Below are 16,896 nucleotides of genomic sequence, written 5' to 3' on the forward strand. Positions count from 1 at the left end.
GTAACATTGTAACAGAAAGTTAGCTTAAAACTGGTAACTCTAGATTGGACTAATTTAGAACTACAACTTGTGGCATGAGCTAACCCAAGGAAACAGGTCTCTAAAGATGCATCTAAATTGGGTAACATTCTACGTAATTCTTATCATAAAAACCAAATTTAAAAGATAGGATTTAATCGAGCACAAAAGATAGGATTTAGGGCAATGTGTCTTTTTGAGGTATCAGAGGCTGCAACATCTTGTGTTCCTGTGCAGGAATGGGCAGCCAAACTTTGTAGCATAGAGGGTGATTCTCTTGGTGATTTTTGGAGAGACTGGATTGTTGGAGGTTGAGTTTTGCTTTCCAAAGTTCTGGCATGCTCTGGGCCGCCGACTCAGAATGACCTAGACTCATTAACTGCAGTTCAAAAGTAGGGAGATAAGCCAGGCAATGTTGGCACATGCCTGTAATCCCAGCATTTGGGAGGCAAAGGCAAGCAGATTTCTGAGTTCCAGGACAGCCTGGTCTACAGAGTGAGTTCCAGGACAGCCAGGACTGCACAGAGAAACCCTGTCTTAAACAAAACAAAACAAAACAAAACAAAACAAAACAAAACAAAACAAAAAAAGTAGGGAGATACTTGAAAACTTTGTAACATGAAAGTAATGCTTTTGGTGTTGATTTTAAGTAGAATGGGTTGTTTACACTATTAAAATTAGGTTTTGCTTCCCCAAATTGTGGTTGTGCTCTGGTGTTACAAGAGAAACTTAAAAATTATGGCTAAACTGCCAGTGTTTCATTGGCTGCAGTTTGCAGTTTGATCGCAAGCTCAGGATTTTTAACTCGCTCATATTTGTAATTAAGATGACAGCTAGAGTAATAAAAGTTAAAAACAACTGTGGCCAGTATGGACCTGCTGCCCCTTTTACACAAGCTTTATTGGATATAGTGACAGAAGCTAATTTAACCGCCCCCTCCCAGATTGGAAAGGATATATTAATTGGCTAAGAGCTCATCTTTAGCAAAAGGGACCATTAATATGGACTCATCTTTCTTCATCTCCAAAAAAAGTTTTAACACCTTATTATGAAACTGTTCCTGTATTAATACAGAATTGTAGAATAGAAGCATGGAAATATTTTGGGAAAGAATCTGATGAAATATTTATCCCTTATTCCAAACAGTAATTAAATTGGTTATTGCAAAATACTGATATTTGGCCTATTGCAGGCGCAAATTTATTAGACAAAATTGATAATCATTATCCAAAAGACAAGTTGTTAAATTTGCCTCTATGCATGCTTTTGTATGCCCATAGAAAATGTGCTTACTGTATTTACAGATGGCTCACTTAATAAGAAGGCAGCATATGTGATTGGATCACATGTTCATTCTCTTGAATTTCCCTCTGCTTCAGCACAAATAATTGAATTATGTGCTGTAGCTGCCGTTTTTGAAATGCTGAAAAATCAAACTTTTCATTTGTACACTGGTAGCCAATATATAGCTCATGGTGCTCATGGTTTACAATTACTTGAAATTGTCCCCCCCCCCTTTTTTTTTTAGATACTGCTAATTCTCAAATTTTATAATTATTTATGCAAATGCAACTCAATTTTAAAGAACATACAGTTCCTTATTTTGTAGGCCATTTAAGAGCTCATACTGGATTGCCAGGACCCCTTAGTGAAGGCAATGCCACAACAGATTTGTACACCAGGAAGATTGTAGGCCTTACACGAGAATGATTGGCCAAACAATCTCATTCTTTACATCATCAAAATAGTAATAACTTGAGACAACAATTTGGTATTTCTAGAGACTGTGCATGTCAAATTGTAAAGACTTGCCCTGAAAGTCCTCAGTTTCTACCTGTGCCACATAATGGTGCTAGTCCTCGAGGACTTATACCTAATCAATTATGGCAAATGGATGTTACTCATATTTCTGTTTTTGGAAGTTTAAAATATATACATGTGACTACTGACACCTTTTCAGGCTTTCTAGTTGCAACTGTTTTAACAGAAGCAACTAAAAATGTAATTATTCATTGTCTATATTGTTTTTCTATACTGGGTGTTCCCAGTCAGATTAAAACAGATAATGGAACTGGCTATTGCAGTCGAGCACTTGAGAGTTTCTGTCAACAATTAAACATTACCCACATTACTGGAATCCCTTATAATCCCTAAGCACAAAGCATTGAGAAACAGGTATTGTGAAACTATCTTCATAAAATAAAAGAGGGGGAGTTATATCCCCGTACACCACAAATTTATTTAAATCATGTTCTTTTTATTTAAAAAAATTTTTAAATTTGGATGCCAAGGAACTCTCTGAGTGTCTATGCCACCCTACAACCAGGCATACTTATGCCTAGGTGAAATGGAAGGAGCCACATACTAGCACATGGCATGGTCCTAATCAGGTATTTAATATGGGGAAGAGGGCATGTTTGTGTCTCCCCCCCCCCCCCAGGATGGTAAAGGAGCATGCTAGCTGCCAGAGTGATTGGTGAAACATGCTAATGCTGGGACAAAGAATGATGCTGACCTGTGAGCTTGCTGAGTTCCCTGACAATGGTGACAGGAAAGCTGTTTTGGATATATGTTCCTGACCCACCTTTGCTTGCCTATATCCCAGACTGGACAAGCTGCCTTGCTTCAAGCTTTTAGACCTTGTGGGACAGAGAACATGGACACTGTAGAAACTGCCTTCAAAAACTTAATCAAAAAGAGAAGTTGTGATGACTCTTCTCTTTCCTTTAATGTGACCAGCTATTCTGACTCAATCATGGACTGGTCTATGAATCAATCCAATATTGGCAATAACAGACTTCATTTGGAAGGCAGGTTCTGGACCTATTTAGAGACATATTTGAAAGTTAGCTGCAGTCCTCTATAATGCTATGTTAGCAATAGATAAAATTGGGACAGGGTCTGGATTTCAAAAAAAAATCTTAGTACATGTTTTAAGACTCCCAATCTTTTATTAATTGGTCATGTTAAAATTACTTTTGTTCTACAGTATTCAATTTAAGTTGTACTGATTATACTCTTTCCTATTGTGTTAATGTATTAAAACCTGGCATGTTTGTTACGGTGGTTTATCAACCAGCTTTTTTTTTTTTTTTGTTGCCTGTGAGTATTACAGGACCTTGGTGTTCTAGAAAAGCTTGCAGGTACTGGAAGAAGTGAGTCAGGCTTTAAGTAGAAGCAAGAGGGTAGTGGGCTTCATTATTGCTGGTATAGCACCTTTAATTAAGTTAATAGCTAGCACCACTGCTGCAATTGCTTTGACACAAGAAGTTAAGACAGCTACTTTTGTTAACCATTTAGCAAAAAAAAATGTTACTAATGCTCTGAGTATTCAGGAGGATTTAGATAGGCATTTGGAACAACGGATTGATGTTCTTTATAATACAGTTCAAATGATCGGAGAGCAGGTTCAGAGCCCGAAAGTAAGGAGCCATCTCGAGTGTCATGCCAGATACCAGTGGATTTGTGTTACTCCTAAGGCTTACAACGATAGTCACTATAGCTGGGAAAGGGTTCAAAGACACTTGCAGGGTGTTTGGCATAATTCCAACACCTCTCTGGATGTTTTAGCTTTGCACACAGAGATTATGAATTTAAAGAATGCTGCTCTGCTAAGCTTTGATACTGCTGATATTGCTGGTAGGATTACTCATGGCCTAAAGTCAGTATTTCCATCTTGGTCAAGCTTCAAAAATGACATATATAGCTTGATCATGCTAGCCCTTCTTGTCCTTGGAATACTTTTATTCCTGCCCACGATGTTAAAGCTTGCTTTTAACAACATCAACATGTTGGCAGCCAAAGTACATGGCTTGAAACTAAAAACGAACTCCCAGACAGAGTTATTAATTTAACAGGCTGGCGAGCCAAGGACAGGTAAGATTCTGCACAGGGCCTTACTAGCCTAAGACAGGCATGCACTGAAAGCCCATGTTTGTTAATAACAAACACTAAAAGGCCCTGTTTGTTCATATAATACAAACAAGCTGTGCATGTCTTAAAGACAGGTAAGGAAGGCATTCTTGTTAGAACAACCTAAGACAGGCTCAGCCTTGTTTATTAAATTAAAAGGTGGGGGGGAGATGTGGAGAGCCTTTTTGGAGTGCCATTTGGCAGCAATCTGACATTGGCCATGACAAAGAAGTAAGTCCAGGCAGGAATCTGACATTAGGCCATGACAAAGAAGTAAGTTCAGGCAGGGACCTGATATTGGCTAAGGACAAGGAAGTAAGAATCTGGTTTTAGGGTAGAACAAAGAAATAGGCTCAGTTATCTTGATCATCCTTAGAAACAGCTATCACTGGAGTGATCATGGGGCTTTGTGCTTATTGTCTTGCTTGTTCCTTGACTTTTATTGTCTTTTTAGTTCCTCATTGTACCACTCACCCTTAGTACTTGCATGTAATTAAAATGGTATAAAAAGTGGATTGGGAAAATTAAATTTGCCTTCAGTCTCAGAATTGACTGGGGTCACACTACAATGTTGTCTAACTGTCTTTTTTTCTTTTTAATCCTCACTCCTGTGCTGGAGAACCTGTTGACTGACTGAGCCGACTTGTATACCATGACAGCCCACACCTTTGTATGCACAATAAACATTTAACATACAGTATTTGGAAATCTGAAGGAACATGTTGTTAGTATGATGACCTTTGTGGTGCAAAGTGTGTGTTGCATATTAAGGATCAAGGCTGTAATGTGAGTGTTGACAGAAAATCCTTGGGTTCATTATGGGATTGATTTCTAATGAATTATTGCCAACATTTCCATGATCCACACGTTCTATCGGGCAGCTCTAGTTGGACTATGGACCCACAGCTTAAGAAGCCTTCCTCTAAGTGCTACTGCCATTGAAATGATGCCTGCATCTTATTAGAAATGATTGTAACATGGTAGAAGTAAGTCAGAGACTGTTCAGGGTATACATCCTGTAGGAGGGGATGGGTATGTTATAAGCAAACCTTGCATCCTTGCAAGAGATATGAGGTTTTGGCATTGGATAGGGGTCTGGAAACCAGACTCCCGAAGGTATCAAGGATGACAGTATTAATGGAAAGCCTCCTTGCTGAAACAGGAAGTGGCTTTCCTTCCAAAAGTCCTCAAGGCCAACTAGGTCCATCTATGTATGGTCGTGTCTTGGCAGAAATTCCCCCTGGGGTTGTGTCTGGCCTGGACAATGCTGAGCTGTGCCTGCTTCACATTGACTGGCCTGGTACTTGTGGTTAGAAGGTCTCTGCCAAGTGGGTTGTAGCTCCCTCTGTAGTGCCTTGGGACTCAGCTACTTGATTTTTCCTTCCATGTGACTCAGCCTGGGAGGGACCATCAGGACTAGGCACCATTAACTGGGTGCAGTTGATAGGATGGAAGAGCAATAGTCTTACTTAGAGTTTCTCTTGCTGCAACAAAACACCATCGCCAAAAAGCTAGTTGAAAAGGAAAGGGTTAATTCAGCTTACACTTCTAAATAGCTGTTCATCACCAAAGGAACTTAAAGGTGGCAGGAACCTGGAGGTAAGAACTGATGTAGAGGCCATGGAGGGTGCTGCTTACTGGTTTGCTTCCCCTGGCTTGCTCAGCCTGCTTTCTTATAGAACCCAGGACCACCAGCCCAGGGGTGGAAACACTCATAATGGGCTGGGCCCTCCCCATCAATCACTAATTAAGAAAATGCCTTATAGCCAGATCTTATGGAGGCATTTTCTCAGTTAAGGTCCCCTCTTTTTAGATGACTCTAGTTTGTGTGTCAAATTGACACAAGACTAGCCAGCTTAGAAGGTAACAGTCCCTGAGAGAAACTACCACATGAAGGCAGAGTACTGAGAAATCAAAGTGTGTGTGTGCATGTGTGTGTACTTATCCTTGGCCCTGTTGCACATGAAACCAGTGTTCAGAACTTACTCACTACAGAATGATTGGAACCTACTCACTGCAGAAAACAGTGTACTTGGCCAGTCAAAACTGGCTTTCTGTCACTTACAGCACAAGTCTGTCCAACTCTGCCACTCTCTCATTCCCTGCTCAGGCATGAAGGGGATGCCAGGAGTAAACAATGGAAAAGATACTTGTTTGTAGGTAGGAAGCACCCATCACTTGTGGGGTCCATTGTGGCCAGGGGGACTACTACCCCATGGACACATATATGAGTGGGAACCCTTTCAGTGGCCCAAGCCACACCAGTGAGAACCCCACACATGGCTGTCTCTGTCTGAGCCCTGTGCATTCTCAGGAACCCAGAAAGCCCTGCCTCCCATCTGAAGCTCCAGTACACAGGCTGCATGGAGGCTGCTGGGGGCTGGAAGCTCATTGGCCTACTTTTGAATTAAAGGTTCATCAAAGGAATGTGAATCAAAGGGGGCGTGGAAATGGGGGAAGGGGTGGGGATGGGGTTGAGTAGAAGGGGCTTGAGAAAGAGAGAAATGCCAGAAGAAAATTCTGAAAGTAGGGAGAACAGACAGAGGGTAGATATCTGCAAAACCAGGCATGCTGATACCATGGCCTGTGTCCTGGTCACATTATTCAGTGTCTCCCCTTGTCCATTCTTGCTGCTTTACAGCATGGTTGGGCACCAGGGCAGACAGTAGCCCAGGCCCCAGAAACCTTTCTCACTCCCTGGGAGGTTTGTACTCTTTTTTTTTTTAATCTGAATTTTATTTTTATTTTTTTTCTATCCTTTTTTTTTCCATTTTTTATTAGGTATTTAGCTCATTTACATTTCCAATGCTATACCAAAAGTCCCCCATACCCACCCACCCCCACTCCCTTACCCACCCACTCCCCCTTTTTGGCCATGGTGTTCCCCTGTACTGGGGCATATAAAGTTTGCGTGTCCAATGGGCCTCTCTTTCCAGTGATGGCCGACTAGGCCATCTTTTGATACATATGCAGCTAGAGTCAAGAGCTCCGGGGTACTGGTTAGTTCATAATGTTGTTCCACCTATAGGGTTGCAGATCCCTTTAGCTCCTTGGGTACTTTCTCTAGCTCCTCCATTGGGAGCCCTGTGATCCATCCATTAGCTGACTGTGAGCATCCACTTCTGTGTTTGCTAGGCCCCAGCATAGTCTCACAAGGAGGTTTGTACTCATAACCTTCTAGAATGCCCTGGCTTTGTCAGCCTTCTTGATACCAGATAGGGCCATCGGTCCCTCCGGTATTAGAAGCCCACCCTCTTCCCTCCAAACTCAGCCACACCCACTTTTCTTTCTGTGATGCTAGGGAGAAGCTTAGCTGAGGTCAAGGATCTGAGGATGTGACAACCACTTGCCTGCCCCTTTCTAGGAGAGCAGAAAGTACCCCAGCACACCCAAGTGTTGGAGCGGGTGGCTCTACTGTGCTGGGGGTGACAGAGAATCATTTCAACAGAAGACTTAGTTTAGGATCTGAGGTTGGGATTAAAGATTTTCACCACGGTTACCACGCAACGTCCCATTTACAAATCACAGGGGTTTCAGTAGGGTACAAGAACGTGGCTGTGTAAGACACTGGAAACACCCCTGTGGCTTATTTGGGGATGGAGTGGTGCTGATGGAGACCTAGGAGCTATCTGTATGAACGCCCATGCTGCCTCAATTTAGGGTCACCGCACACTAGCGCTAAGGGAAAAGCCCTGGGGCTGTTTTCTACGTTTGTCCCTGGGGCTTCTACCTGGAAGGCATGCATAACAAAGGCAGAACAAAGGAGCCACCTGCCTTCTTCCCTATCCCATTGATCTCAAGCTACCTCGGGAGGTTTCCGAAACAAGGACCCCGTGGTTTGTAGGGCGCCCCCACTGGTTCGTCTAGGGTTGAGCTGGCCCAGCTCCTGCAGGGTCCCTGAAGTGGGCTTCCCAGGCCCAGGCGGTTGGGAGAGGCCTAGCAGACAGCTTCGGGTCCAGAGCATCCTCCAGCCGCTCCGCAACAGGAGCAAAACAAGAGCACGCGCACCTGTCGGCGCCCCGCCCCCTCCGCCCGGCCCAATCGTGGGCAGGGGCGGGGCCGGGGCGCAGTCGGAACCCGCGCAGAGCGCCGCGGAGGAGCAGGAGCAAGCGCAGCCTCGTTCCTGCAACCTCGTCCCCGCCGCCCGCAGACTTGTCTCCACTGCCGCTGCCGCCGCCGCCCCCGGGGCATGGCCTGTCTGATGGCCGCTTTCTCGGTCGGCACCGCCATGGTGAGTCGCACATCCTTCGCACTCCGGGCTGGCTTTTATCTTCTAAGGAAACAGGAAGCTCAAAGCCAGGCTGGCTGGTCCTCACACCAGCCGCCTATGAGCGCATCCTCCGGGCGCTGACCTGGGGTGCTCTGGAGAGGTGCCCGGCGCTGCTCGACTCCGCCCTGGCCACCTGGAGCTTTGAGATGCTCCTGTACTGGCTTAGGGCATCCAGAAGGTGGAGTGGGGCGCGGGTAGCGAGCAACCCCACAAGTGGACAGGTAGATGGCCTTGACTTGTCCGCCTCCTGGGTGAGGGGCTGGAGATGTGGAAGCGCACTGGGGAGGGACTGCAGGCTCAGCCCGAGGGAGGGGAGGGTCAGATCTCTCTGAGGAGCTCTGTGGAGCGGGCAGACGGCGGGGGACTTCTTGCGCCACCCTCTGGAGTCCTGGGCACAGTGGGGGGGGGGGGACACAAAAAGAGAAACTGCGCCCCACGAAACGGAGCCTGCTCTCCTGCGCTCCCCAGAGACAGCTACTCTTGGAGGAGGCAGCGAAGTCCCAGGGGAGACAGAGGAGGACGAGCTCAGATCCCTGCCAGGGTGAGGGTAGGGTGTGGGCATTTACACGCCCCCATCCCCCCAGATACCAGTGTTAGGACAAAACCTGGGTGCTACAGAATTGCTAGACAAGTATTGTTTCTCAGAGGTGGGCAAGCGTCTCCTCTTCCACGGTCACTCAATGCTCCAGGAGAAAGCTAACATACAACAACAAAAACCAGCCCACCATCTGTCTGGTCTCACCCTTGGCCCTACCGGCTCTGTCTAACAAGCGGACATTGCGGTTAATAACCTCTTAAGCTGACTTCAGACTGTGGTGGAGTATAAACAGCAAGCCCTCCGTTTTCCCACCCGAATCGTGCCTTTCTTTCTGTTACTAGCCTGCCTGTTCCTTCCCAATACGCTAGAAGCCCACATCTCACAGTCCCTCCCCTTTATTTCATTTTTAGCATCCTGTATTTGAAGTCAGCAAGGCTCCCCAGGATTTGACCGACAGTTACCTCTTGCCTTGCGCTCTAGAGGAAAAAAAAAAAAAGCACTCGGCTTTGTGCGCATGCTCTGCTCTGACAACCGCATCCTGTGATTCCAAACAGGTTACTGTAGAACTCGTCTCGAGCCCTGCCCGCCGACTCATTATGTAATGATTTTGTGTAAACCGATAGAATGGAGCAAAGATGCACTGTGGTGATGGTGGTGGTTAGCAGGGGGTGGGGTGAGGCGGGAAGGAAGACCCTTCTAAGCTGCTCCCCATCCTTGGGCTGTGCTCCATTTCAGACTCGCCAGAGTCAATGAAAACAGGAATCGCTTCTCCTCGGGTATTCCAGTCTGCACCTTTATCTAGTTGACTCTACCTGGAGGCTTGGTTAACACTGAAAAATTGGCCCTTGTGCACGTATCTATCAATGTGAAGATTATTACTAGCAACAGAAAATTATGATAATTGACGATCTTTGCAAAGAGAGGAAGTTTGATGGGTTCTCTCTGCACAGAACTGGTTTGAACATGTAGATAAACGAACCGAACTGCTGTAGGATATAGGTTTCCATACAACATTATGGTTTGATACAGCCCAGACCCCTGCTATGAAGTTACCAATCTCATAATAGCTGGGGTTTATCTTTTATTTTTCGGGAAACCTATTGATATATTTGAAAAGACGTTTCTTCCTGCAAACCTGGCACCTTTGTTTGAAGTTTTAAACGTCTATCTGTCTGTGGTTATACCACCTTGGGTCCACAGATCTTGTTTGCTCTTGGAAGCCAATCAGGGTCAGCCTGGTTGGGACCTGTTTGGGAATAGGAAGTGAAAGCCACTAGGAATATCGGGTGCTATAGACACAAAACAAAGATGAAGTTAACTTTTAAAATGTTCTATCTTGGTTATAACAAGACCTCAGGATTTGCTTTTTAAGAGTCTCCTGCTTTAGGGTCCTGCTGATGTTGTCTGTGTGACAACATCTGTGTCTCCTCTAAATCTGGAGGAGCATTCTGGAGGGGGGCCAGAGCATCTGGGAGTACTAGGTTCTCTGAGGTGGCAAAGACACACACGGTGGGCATGTCCTTCCATGGGATGGTCAGCCCTGGAGCTTTGTGGCATTGTGAGCGGTCACTCAAGTGTAACCTGCCCTTTAAGCTTAGCTCAGAGTGTGACATTGGGATACTTTTCCTGTGGGAAATTGCTCTGATTATGGGTTAGCCTGTTTTCCTTGGATGCACCCAAGATGCCCTAGGATACCGTCTGGGTGAGCATCCTAGTTGGTCGTGAGGAAACACAGAGAAACCGGATGGCCCCTGCCCCAGTGTGCAGAGAGAAGTTCTGTGTCAGAATGTATCTATCTCAGTGAAGGGGTCTTCCAAGCCTAGGTGAGGCTTGCTGGCTGTGTGTGAACTTCCCCCACTACTCTGGTGTCTCTAGCTTCCCAGCATTTGTGTGGAACTCACTGGACACTTTGCCAAGAGAGCAATCTCTTAAACAGCCTCCCCCCACCCCAGGGTCCCCTCTGTACAAAGTTCCCAGGAACGGACTTCCTGCCTTTACCGTCTGTTCAGTCCTTAAAAACACATTCCTTAAGGAGAGGGCACAGTGTCCAGACAGGAAGGTAGGGAAATGGACCAGCTGAGGGGGGGGAAACAGGAGCCGATAGGTGTTTGTTTTATTTTTAATGAGTTCAGGAGGCTGAGGCAGAGCTCGCTGTAACCTACATTGCTAGCTAGCAGCTCGCATCAGAGGATGTGTTTCCAGAGAGCTGGTCTATTTTGGAGTGACAGGCCACTGTCTCATCACAAAGGTTTTCATGATTTTATTAATTGGGTGAGGCCACTGGACACCGGTGGAGGAAGGGTGGGGCTGTCCTCTTTGCTGAAGGAGGCTGCCTAAGTTCCTGTTTCCTGTGCATTTCAGTCTAAAGAACACCCCTGCTGTATCCAGTGAACTAAGCAGCAGTCAAATGGCTGGGTGGAAGGAAGCCAGCTCAGGATGCTTCAGGGAGCTGGGTGTCCTGAGCCAGAGCGGCCACCTTGCTGCTTTCGGACTGGAGTGGGTAACCTCCCTCCCACCATTGGTACCATGCAAATGCTAAGAGCACGGGCTGCAGGCTGGAGTATATATACTAAGCGTGCTGGGTCTTAGTCAGTGTTTACAGTCTCTTGCCTAGCATGGGCACGCACGTGGTCTTGCTTTTGAACGCTTCACATCCTAAGTAGCTAACTCTGGCTGCTTCCGCCCGCCCTCCCTCCCCAGTTCTAATCACTCAGCTTGGTCTACCGGCTGGCAGAGTGGGCTCCAACTTAACCTGCTGATTAAGCTCCTCTGTCTCTAGTTCTGTGGGTGACTGATACCACCGCCTTCTGAGCCTGGAGCTCTGGGCTTGGGTTCCCTTTCTGGGTCCCTAGCAATCTTCAAACTGTCTTTATGGAGTTTGCCTCTCTAGTCTCATCTGTGCCAAGTACCCTGTTTCCTGTCCTCCTCTGCCCACATGATAACTGTAGGTCTAGGTTTCTATATTCCAGACTCACTGTTCACAGAGGCCCTCTGCAGGGAGCATGGTACACAAAGCCCTGCCCTCATCTTGTCTTGTTAATCTCAGCCTGGGCTATTTCTGCAGACAGACTTTGTCCTGGACCCCCACCCTCCACTAACCCCCCACCCCCCACAGCCTTTGCCTAATCCTGCAGGGACAGCTGCTCTCTTCCCTGGGCTCAGTTTTGAACTTGAGCTGGCTAGGGTCACAGGCCATGTCTGTGTCTGGCTAGCAGACTGGTGTTACCTAGTGTTCAGTCTGTTAAGGGAATGAACACGTGCATAGATAGGTCTGGGAGAAAAGGTCAGGATGCAGGCCTGATAACTGTCTGATATCTGCCACAGTGAGGGGGTGGATGGGTGATGGCTGTCTGATATCTGCCACAGTTAGGGGGTGGATGGGTGATGGCTATAGGCCTCTTACTCCTCTGAGTTTCAACAGAGAAGGAGGCAATCCCTTCTTGACTTCCAGAGTTCTGGGAACCGTGATGGAGAAGGGCTGCCCACCTCTGTTAGGGTTGACACCAAGCCCGGAGTACTTCCAAACTTACAGAGACAAGGTGAGGTGGGAATGACCTGGCCTCATCTGACTGCCTCTCCACAGGACAGCCTGCCCCTAAAGCCAGCACCTGGCTCTTCCCTGGCTCCTTCTTCCACAGCCCTTGTGGTTATGAACCTGCTACCACGGCAGTTATAGCCACAAAGGACCATGGATGGGTCGAGGGAATGCCCCTGTGCCTTCTGGGTGCTTTCTAAGTTGCATAGGTGCTTTCTAAGTTCCTACAGAGGTGTGACAGAGTGACCCGTCCCTTCAGGAGGCCCATCATGGAAGGCACCTGATGTGTGGATACAGAAGTCACCCTCAGGTGCTCTCCACTGGGCTCCGTGGGTCTCCAAGTCTTGAGCACAGACATTATTTGGAGCGCCTATGAACCCGCTCTGTTGGCACTGAAAAGAGCATCCATGCTTCATGCCTGGTGTCCCAAGCTGGAGATCAAGAATTGCCTCTGCATCCTTTACTTTCAGTCAGTCAGTAAGAGTGTCTGTGAGGCTCAGGTTATGCTCACAAGGGCGGGCGTGGATCTGTGGCTTGTGCGCCTTTTTCTTAAGACTAAAGCTCCGTTTTTCCATCACTAAGAGACTCTATATTCATTGTTAAGTATTCAAACCCCAAAGCTTACCAGTAGGCTCTGAACCCATCAAATACCTCGGTGGCAATAACATCAGCTCTTCCATGGTTCAGTTGTGTGCTCTCAGTGGGTAGGCGGGTAAGAGACTTGTCTTGCTGGGCTCATAGACATTATGGTTGGTAGGGTAGGATCTTGTATAGCCAAGCTGGCCTCAAGTTCACTATGTAGTGGAGGATGGATTTGAACTTCTAGTCTTCCTTCCTCCACTTCTCAAGCTTCTGGAGCTATAGGTGTGCATTAGCAGAGTGGGTGAGCACAGTGCTCTGGAGCTATAGGTGTTCATTAGCAGAGTGGGTTAGCACAGTGCTCTGGAGCTATAGGTGTGCATTAGCAGAATGGGTGAGCACAGTGCTCTGGAGCTATAGGTGTTCATTAGAAGAGTGGGTTAGCACAGTGCTCTGGAGCTATAGGTGTTCATTAGCAGAGTGGGTTAGCACAGTGCTCTGGAGCTATAGGTGTGCATTAGCAGAGTGGGTGAGCACAGTGCTCTGGAGCAAACCCAGGGTTGGCGCATGCTAGGGGCGCATCCTACTGACTTTGAATCACCTCCACAACCCTTTAGGATGCTTTTTATGGACAGACTGCTATAGTTTTATTCTCTTCTATATTATTTAATAATAACATACAATAAATAATAAGTGATACTAAGAAAGTTACTGAACAAACCATAGAAGAAGAGCATGTGTGTTCTTTCTAGCAGAGAGGACATCGCTGTGCCATACCAGACCAGTGGCCTTGGTGACCAGAACTGGTGAGGGATGGACTCTCTCCCATACATTACCAGCAGCCTAGTGGAGCCTGCAGATGGCCCATGCTTTTGTATGTTCTCCCTAGGCTTCAGGAGACAGCTAGAAACACTAGTACAACTCGTGCCCCTTAAGGCTCGGTTGGAGGTTTCCTGAACCTTATTGATCAAGCCAGGGTTGCCAAGCCATTAGAAAAGCAAACCCCTTGCTTTGCATAAATACTCCTGGGTCTTGGCCTACCCGCTGCATGCATGAAAAAGGCTTAAAAGCTATGGGGCTCTGTGGATAATATAGTGAGCTCCATACTAGCTACGTATGCCTTTGTAACACAGAAAAGCACCTCCCTGTGTCTTAATGGCTCAGGTTTAGATCTTATTCCTATTTCCACCCCTAATTGTGGCACTTGGCGCAGGTTCCTTAAGTTGCCAGTGCCTCAGTTTCCCTGTGCCTCAGTTTCCCTGCCTGAATGACAGAGAAAATAAACAAACAACCCTGATCCTCCGGTGTTATTAGGAGAGTGGAGTTACAGGGGATCTAGAAAATGCGACAGTAAGATATGTCAGGCCCCATAAGCCACTGTTCTAAGAACACTATCTCAGACATGTCAGGGGCTGACACAGGAACACATGACAACAGCTCATTCTAAATAAGCCCCATTCGTCTTCCCTGAGGTTTTTATGGGTAGACCAGAAAGAGGTGAGTCTCTACAGTGGCCCATCTCTTCTTTAGAGAGGAAAGCAAGACACTTCTCGAAGTTTTATGATTAGATTTTCTGATCCTAAAGGAAGATAGTCGATGTGTTTGGTGTCTCGTCTGAAGTGCCTTTTTACTAGAAGCAAAAGTGATAGTTACAGGGGGTGGGCGGGGGGGTGGGGAGGGGAGGAGGTCCTCTGGGGCCAAGGGTATTCTAGAAAGGTCTAGGAAGTACCTCTATGGATAATTGACGATGACCTTGAGCCCAGCGGCAAGTCTCTTGATAGTTCCTTCTTTCCAGAGCACCCGACGTACCTCACTGCCTCTGCTCTGCCCCTTCTAGAATGCCAGCAGCTACTCTGCCGCAATGACGGAGCCCAAGTCCGTGTGCGTGTCAGTGGACGAGGTCGTGTCCAGCAACGTGGATGAGGTTGAGACAGACCTGCTCAATGGGCACCTGAAGAAGGTGGACAACAACTTCACAGAGGCCCAGCGCTTTTCCTCCCTTCCGCGGAGGGCGGCCGTGAACATCGAATTCAAGGACCTTTCCTACTCTGTACCCGAGGGGCCCTGGTGGAAGAAGAAAGGTAGGAAGTGAAGCCACCAGCTTGGTGGTTGGGGTGCGGGGAGCCCGTGAAGGAAGCCACAGGTTGTTTGGGGAGAGTCTTGGTCTGCAGTTTGGAAAGTTGAGAGGTACTCTCTTCCGATGCAGGCTGGCCTTGGCTAAGTTTATTTCGCTGATCCACAGTTGGCTTCTTTCCCGTGAAATACACAGGTTCGACTAGACAAGTCTCAGAGTTCACAGAGGCTCTAAACTTCGGTGGTGTTGGTACAGGTTGAGTGTGCCCTATTGAAAAATCTTCTAACTGCATATATAGTTTGGATTTGGGCAATAGGGATGTACATATTTGTCATGAGGTACCTTGGGGGCAGCACCTGAATGAAGCTGTGATATCCATCTGCTTCTTGGACAACTTAGGAGATACATACTGAATGTTATTTTATGCATTGTTTTTCTCATGCATCTATATTCTGATTGTGATTTGACACCTCCAGTCACATGGAAAAATTCCAGTCAGTGCTCAGAAAAATGAGAGGGTTTTTTTCTTTTCTTTTCTTTTCTTTTCTTTTCTTTTCTTTTCTTTCTTTTTTTTTTTTTTTTTTTTTTTTGAGACAGGGTTTCTCTGTGTAGCCTTGGCTGTCCTGGAACTCACTCTGTAGACCAGGCTGGCCTCGAACTCAGAAATTTGCCTGCCTCTGCCCCGGAAGTGCTGGGATTAAAGGCATGCGCCACCATTGCCTGGCTAAAATGAAAGTTTTGCGTATCTTAGATTCCTAATAATAGGGACTAGATAAAGAGTTTTCACAGAGTCACAGGCATCAGGGTTTGCTTGTTCCTAGCATGCGAGTCCTCCCTAATGAACACTCAGTTGATGGTCCTTTTTCAAGGTAGAGTAGTTTTCCAGTCATTCAGGGAAAGAGTGTGTTGCCTTCTAGGTCTCAATTGTTCAAGAGCATTCCAGGGTCTGGCATAGCCTTTCTGAGAACAAGCTTGTTTTTGAGGTCTTGGAAGGACTCTTCAATGTGTAGTGCTGGCAGCCTATAGAGAAAAAACAAATGGTCATAAAAGGAGCTCTGTCCACTAAAATGGGGAGATGGAGCAGAGGAGGCCCCTGGAGCACCGTAGGATGAAGGACCCTTGACATATGCAGACGTCCCAGTTGCTTGGCCACCCTCCTGAGTTCCCCACCTCCCCTACACAATGTTTGCTGAGATTTGAGTGCATGGGCCTTTCTGATTGGTTCTTGTTTTCCAGCCTAGTCTGCTGCTTGTAGAAGTGGGGTAGTCAGGAAAGAGACCAGACGGTCCATGGTATCTACTGAATCACTGCATAGCTAATTGGAAACCCAAAGGGAACTTGGGACATCCAAGGTGACTCTGGTGCCACCGAAAGATTGATTTTTTTTTTAAACTTAACTATTGATACAACCTTTCTTTTTTCTTTTTAAAAAGCTAGCCTCTTTTTAAATTTGTCATCTCCTCTCCACCCCCAACCCCCATTTTGTTTTTCTGCCTCTCAAAGCTAAGCCGGTGAGCTCCTTGGCAGGGGCAATCTGGTCTTAGTGGCAAACATAATTTTGGAAACTTGAGAAGCCAGTCCCCAGGACCTTTGAGCTCTGTGGTTGTTAAACGATTGTGTCTGGGTTTGCACAACCAAGAACAGGCCCTGCTCCCTCTCAGGGCTGATTGTAGGGCACTGTTATCCGACACTCCCGTTTCCACATGCCAGCCTGTTTTGTTAAGAAACTGAGCCAGGCTCAGCCATGGGTCCTGGCTGTGAAGCCCATTGGAATCGAAAGGTAGGAATATTCAGATTTTACAGAAAAATGTACCCAGAGGGGCTCGTCTGTTAGTGTAGATGAACCGCAACAGACCCGTGAAGCACACAGCCATCCCCATGTGAGTGTTATATGTGGTCTTGGCGGTGTCGTGGTGGGGTTTGAAAATTCAGGCTGTAGATGAAGATGGCTTGCTATGTAGGGGTTCAGA

At 46.7% G+C, this 16,896-nt stretch overlaps 1 protein-coding gene across 1 annotated transcript in view; it reads left to right on the forward strand.

Moving 5' to 3' along the window:
* The first annotated feature begins 7,998 nt into the window (after nucleotides 1–7,998).
* Nucleotides 7,999–16,896, forward strand: part of Abcg1 (ATP binding cassette subfamily G member 1) — a 60,291-nt gene continuing 51,393 nt past the window's right edge. Inside the window, exons 1-2 of the mRNA NM_009593.2 lie at nucleotides 7,999–8,161; nucleotides 14,690–14,933. Coding sequence (NP_033723.1) covers nucleotides 8,120–8,161; nucleotides 14,690–14,933 — 286 coding nt within the window. The 5' untranslated portion in view covers nucleotides 7,999–8,119. The remainder of the gene's footprint in view (nucleotides 8,162–14,689; nucleotides 14,934–16,896) is intronic.

This window comes from Mus musculus, chromosome 17 (genome assembly GCF_000001635.26).
Source record: "Mus musculus strain C57BL/6J chromosome 17, GRCm38.p6 C57BL/6J".
NCBI classification, from domain to species: Eukaryota; Metazoa; Chordata; class Mammalia; order Rodentia; family Muridae; genus Mus; species Mus musculus.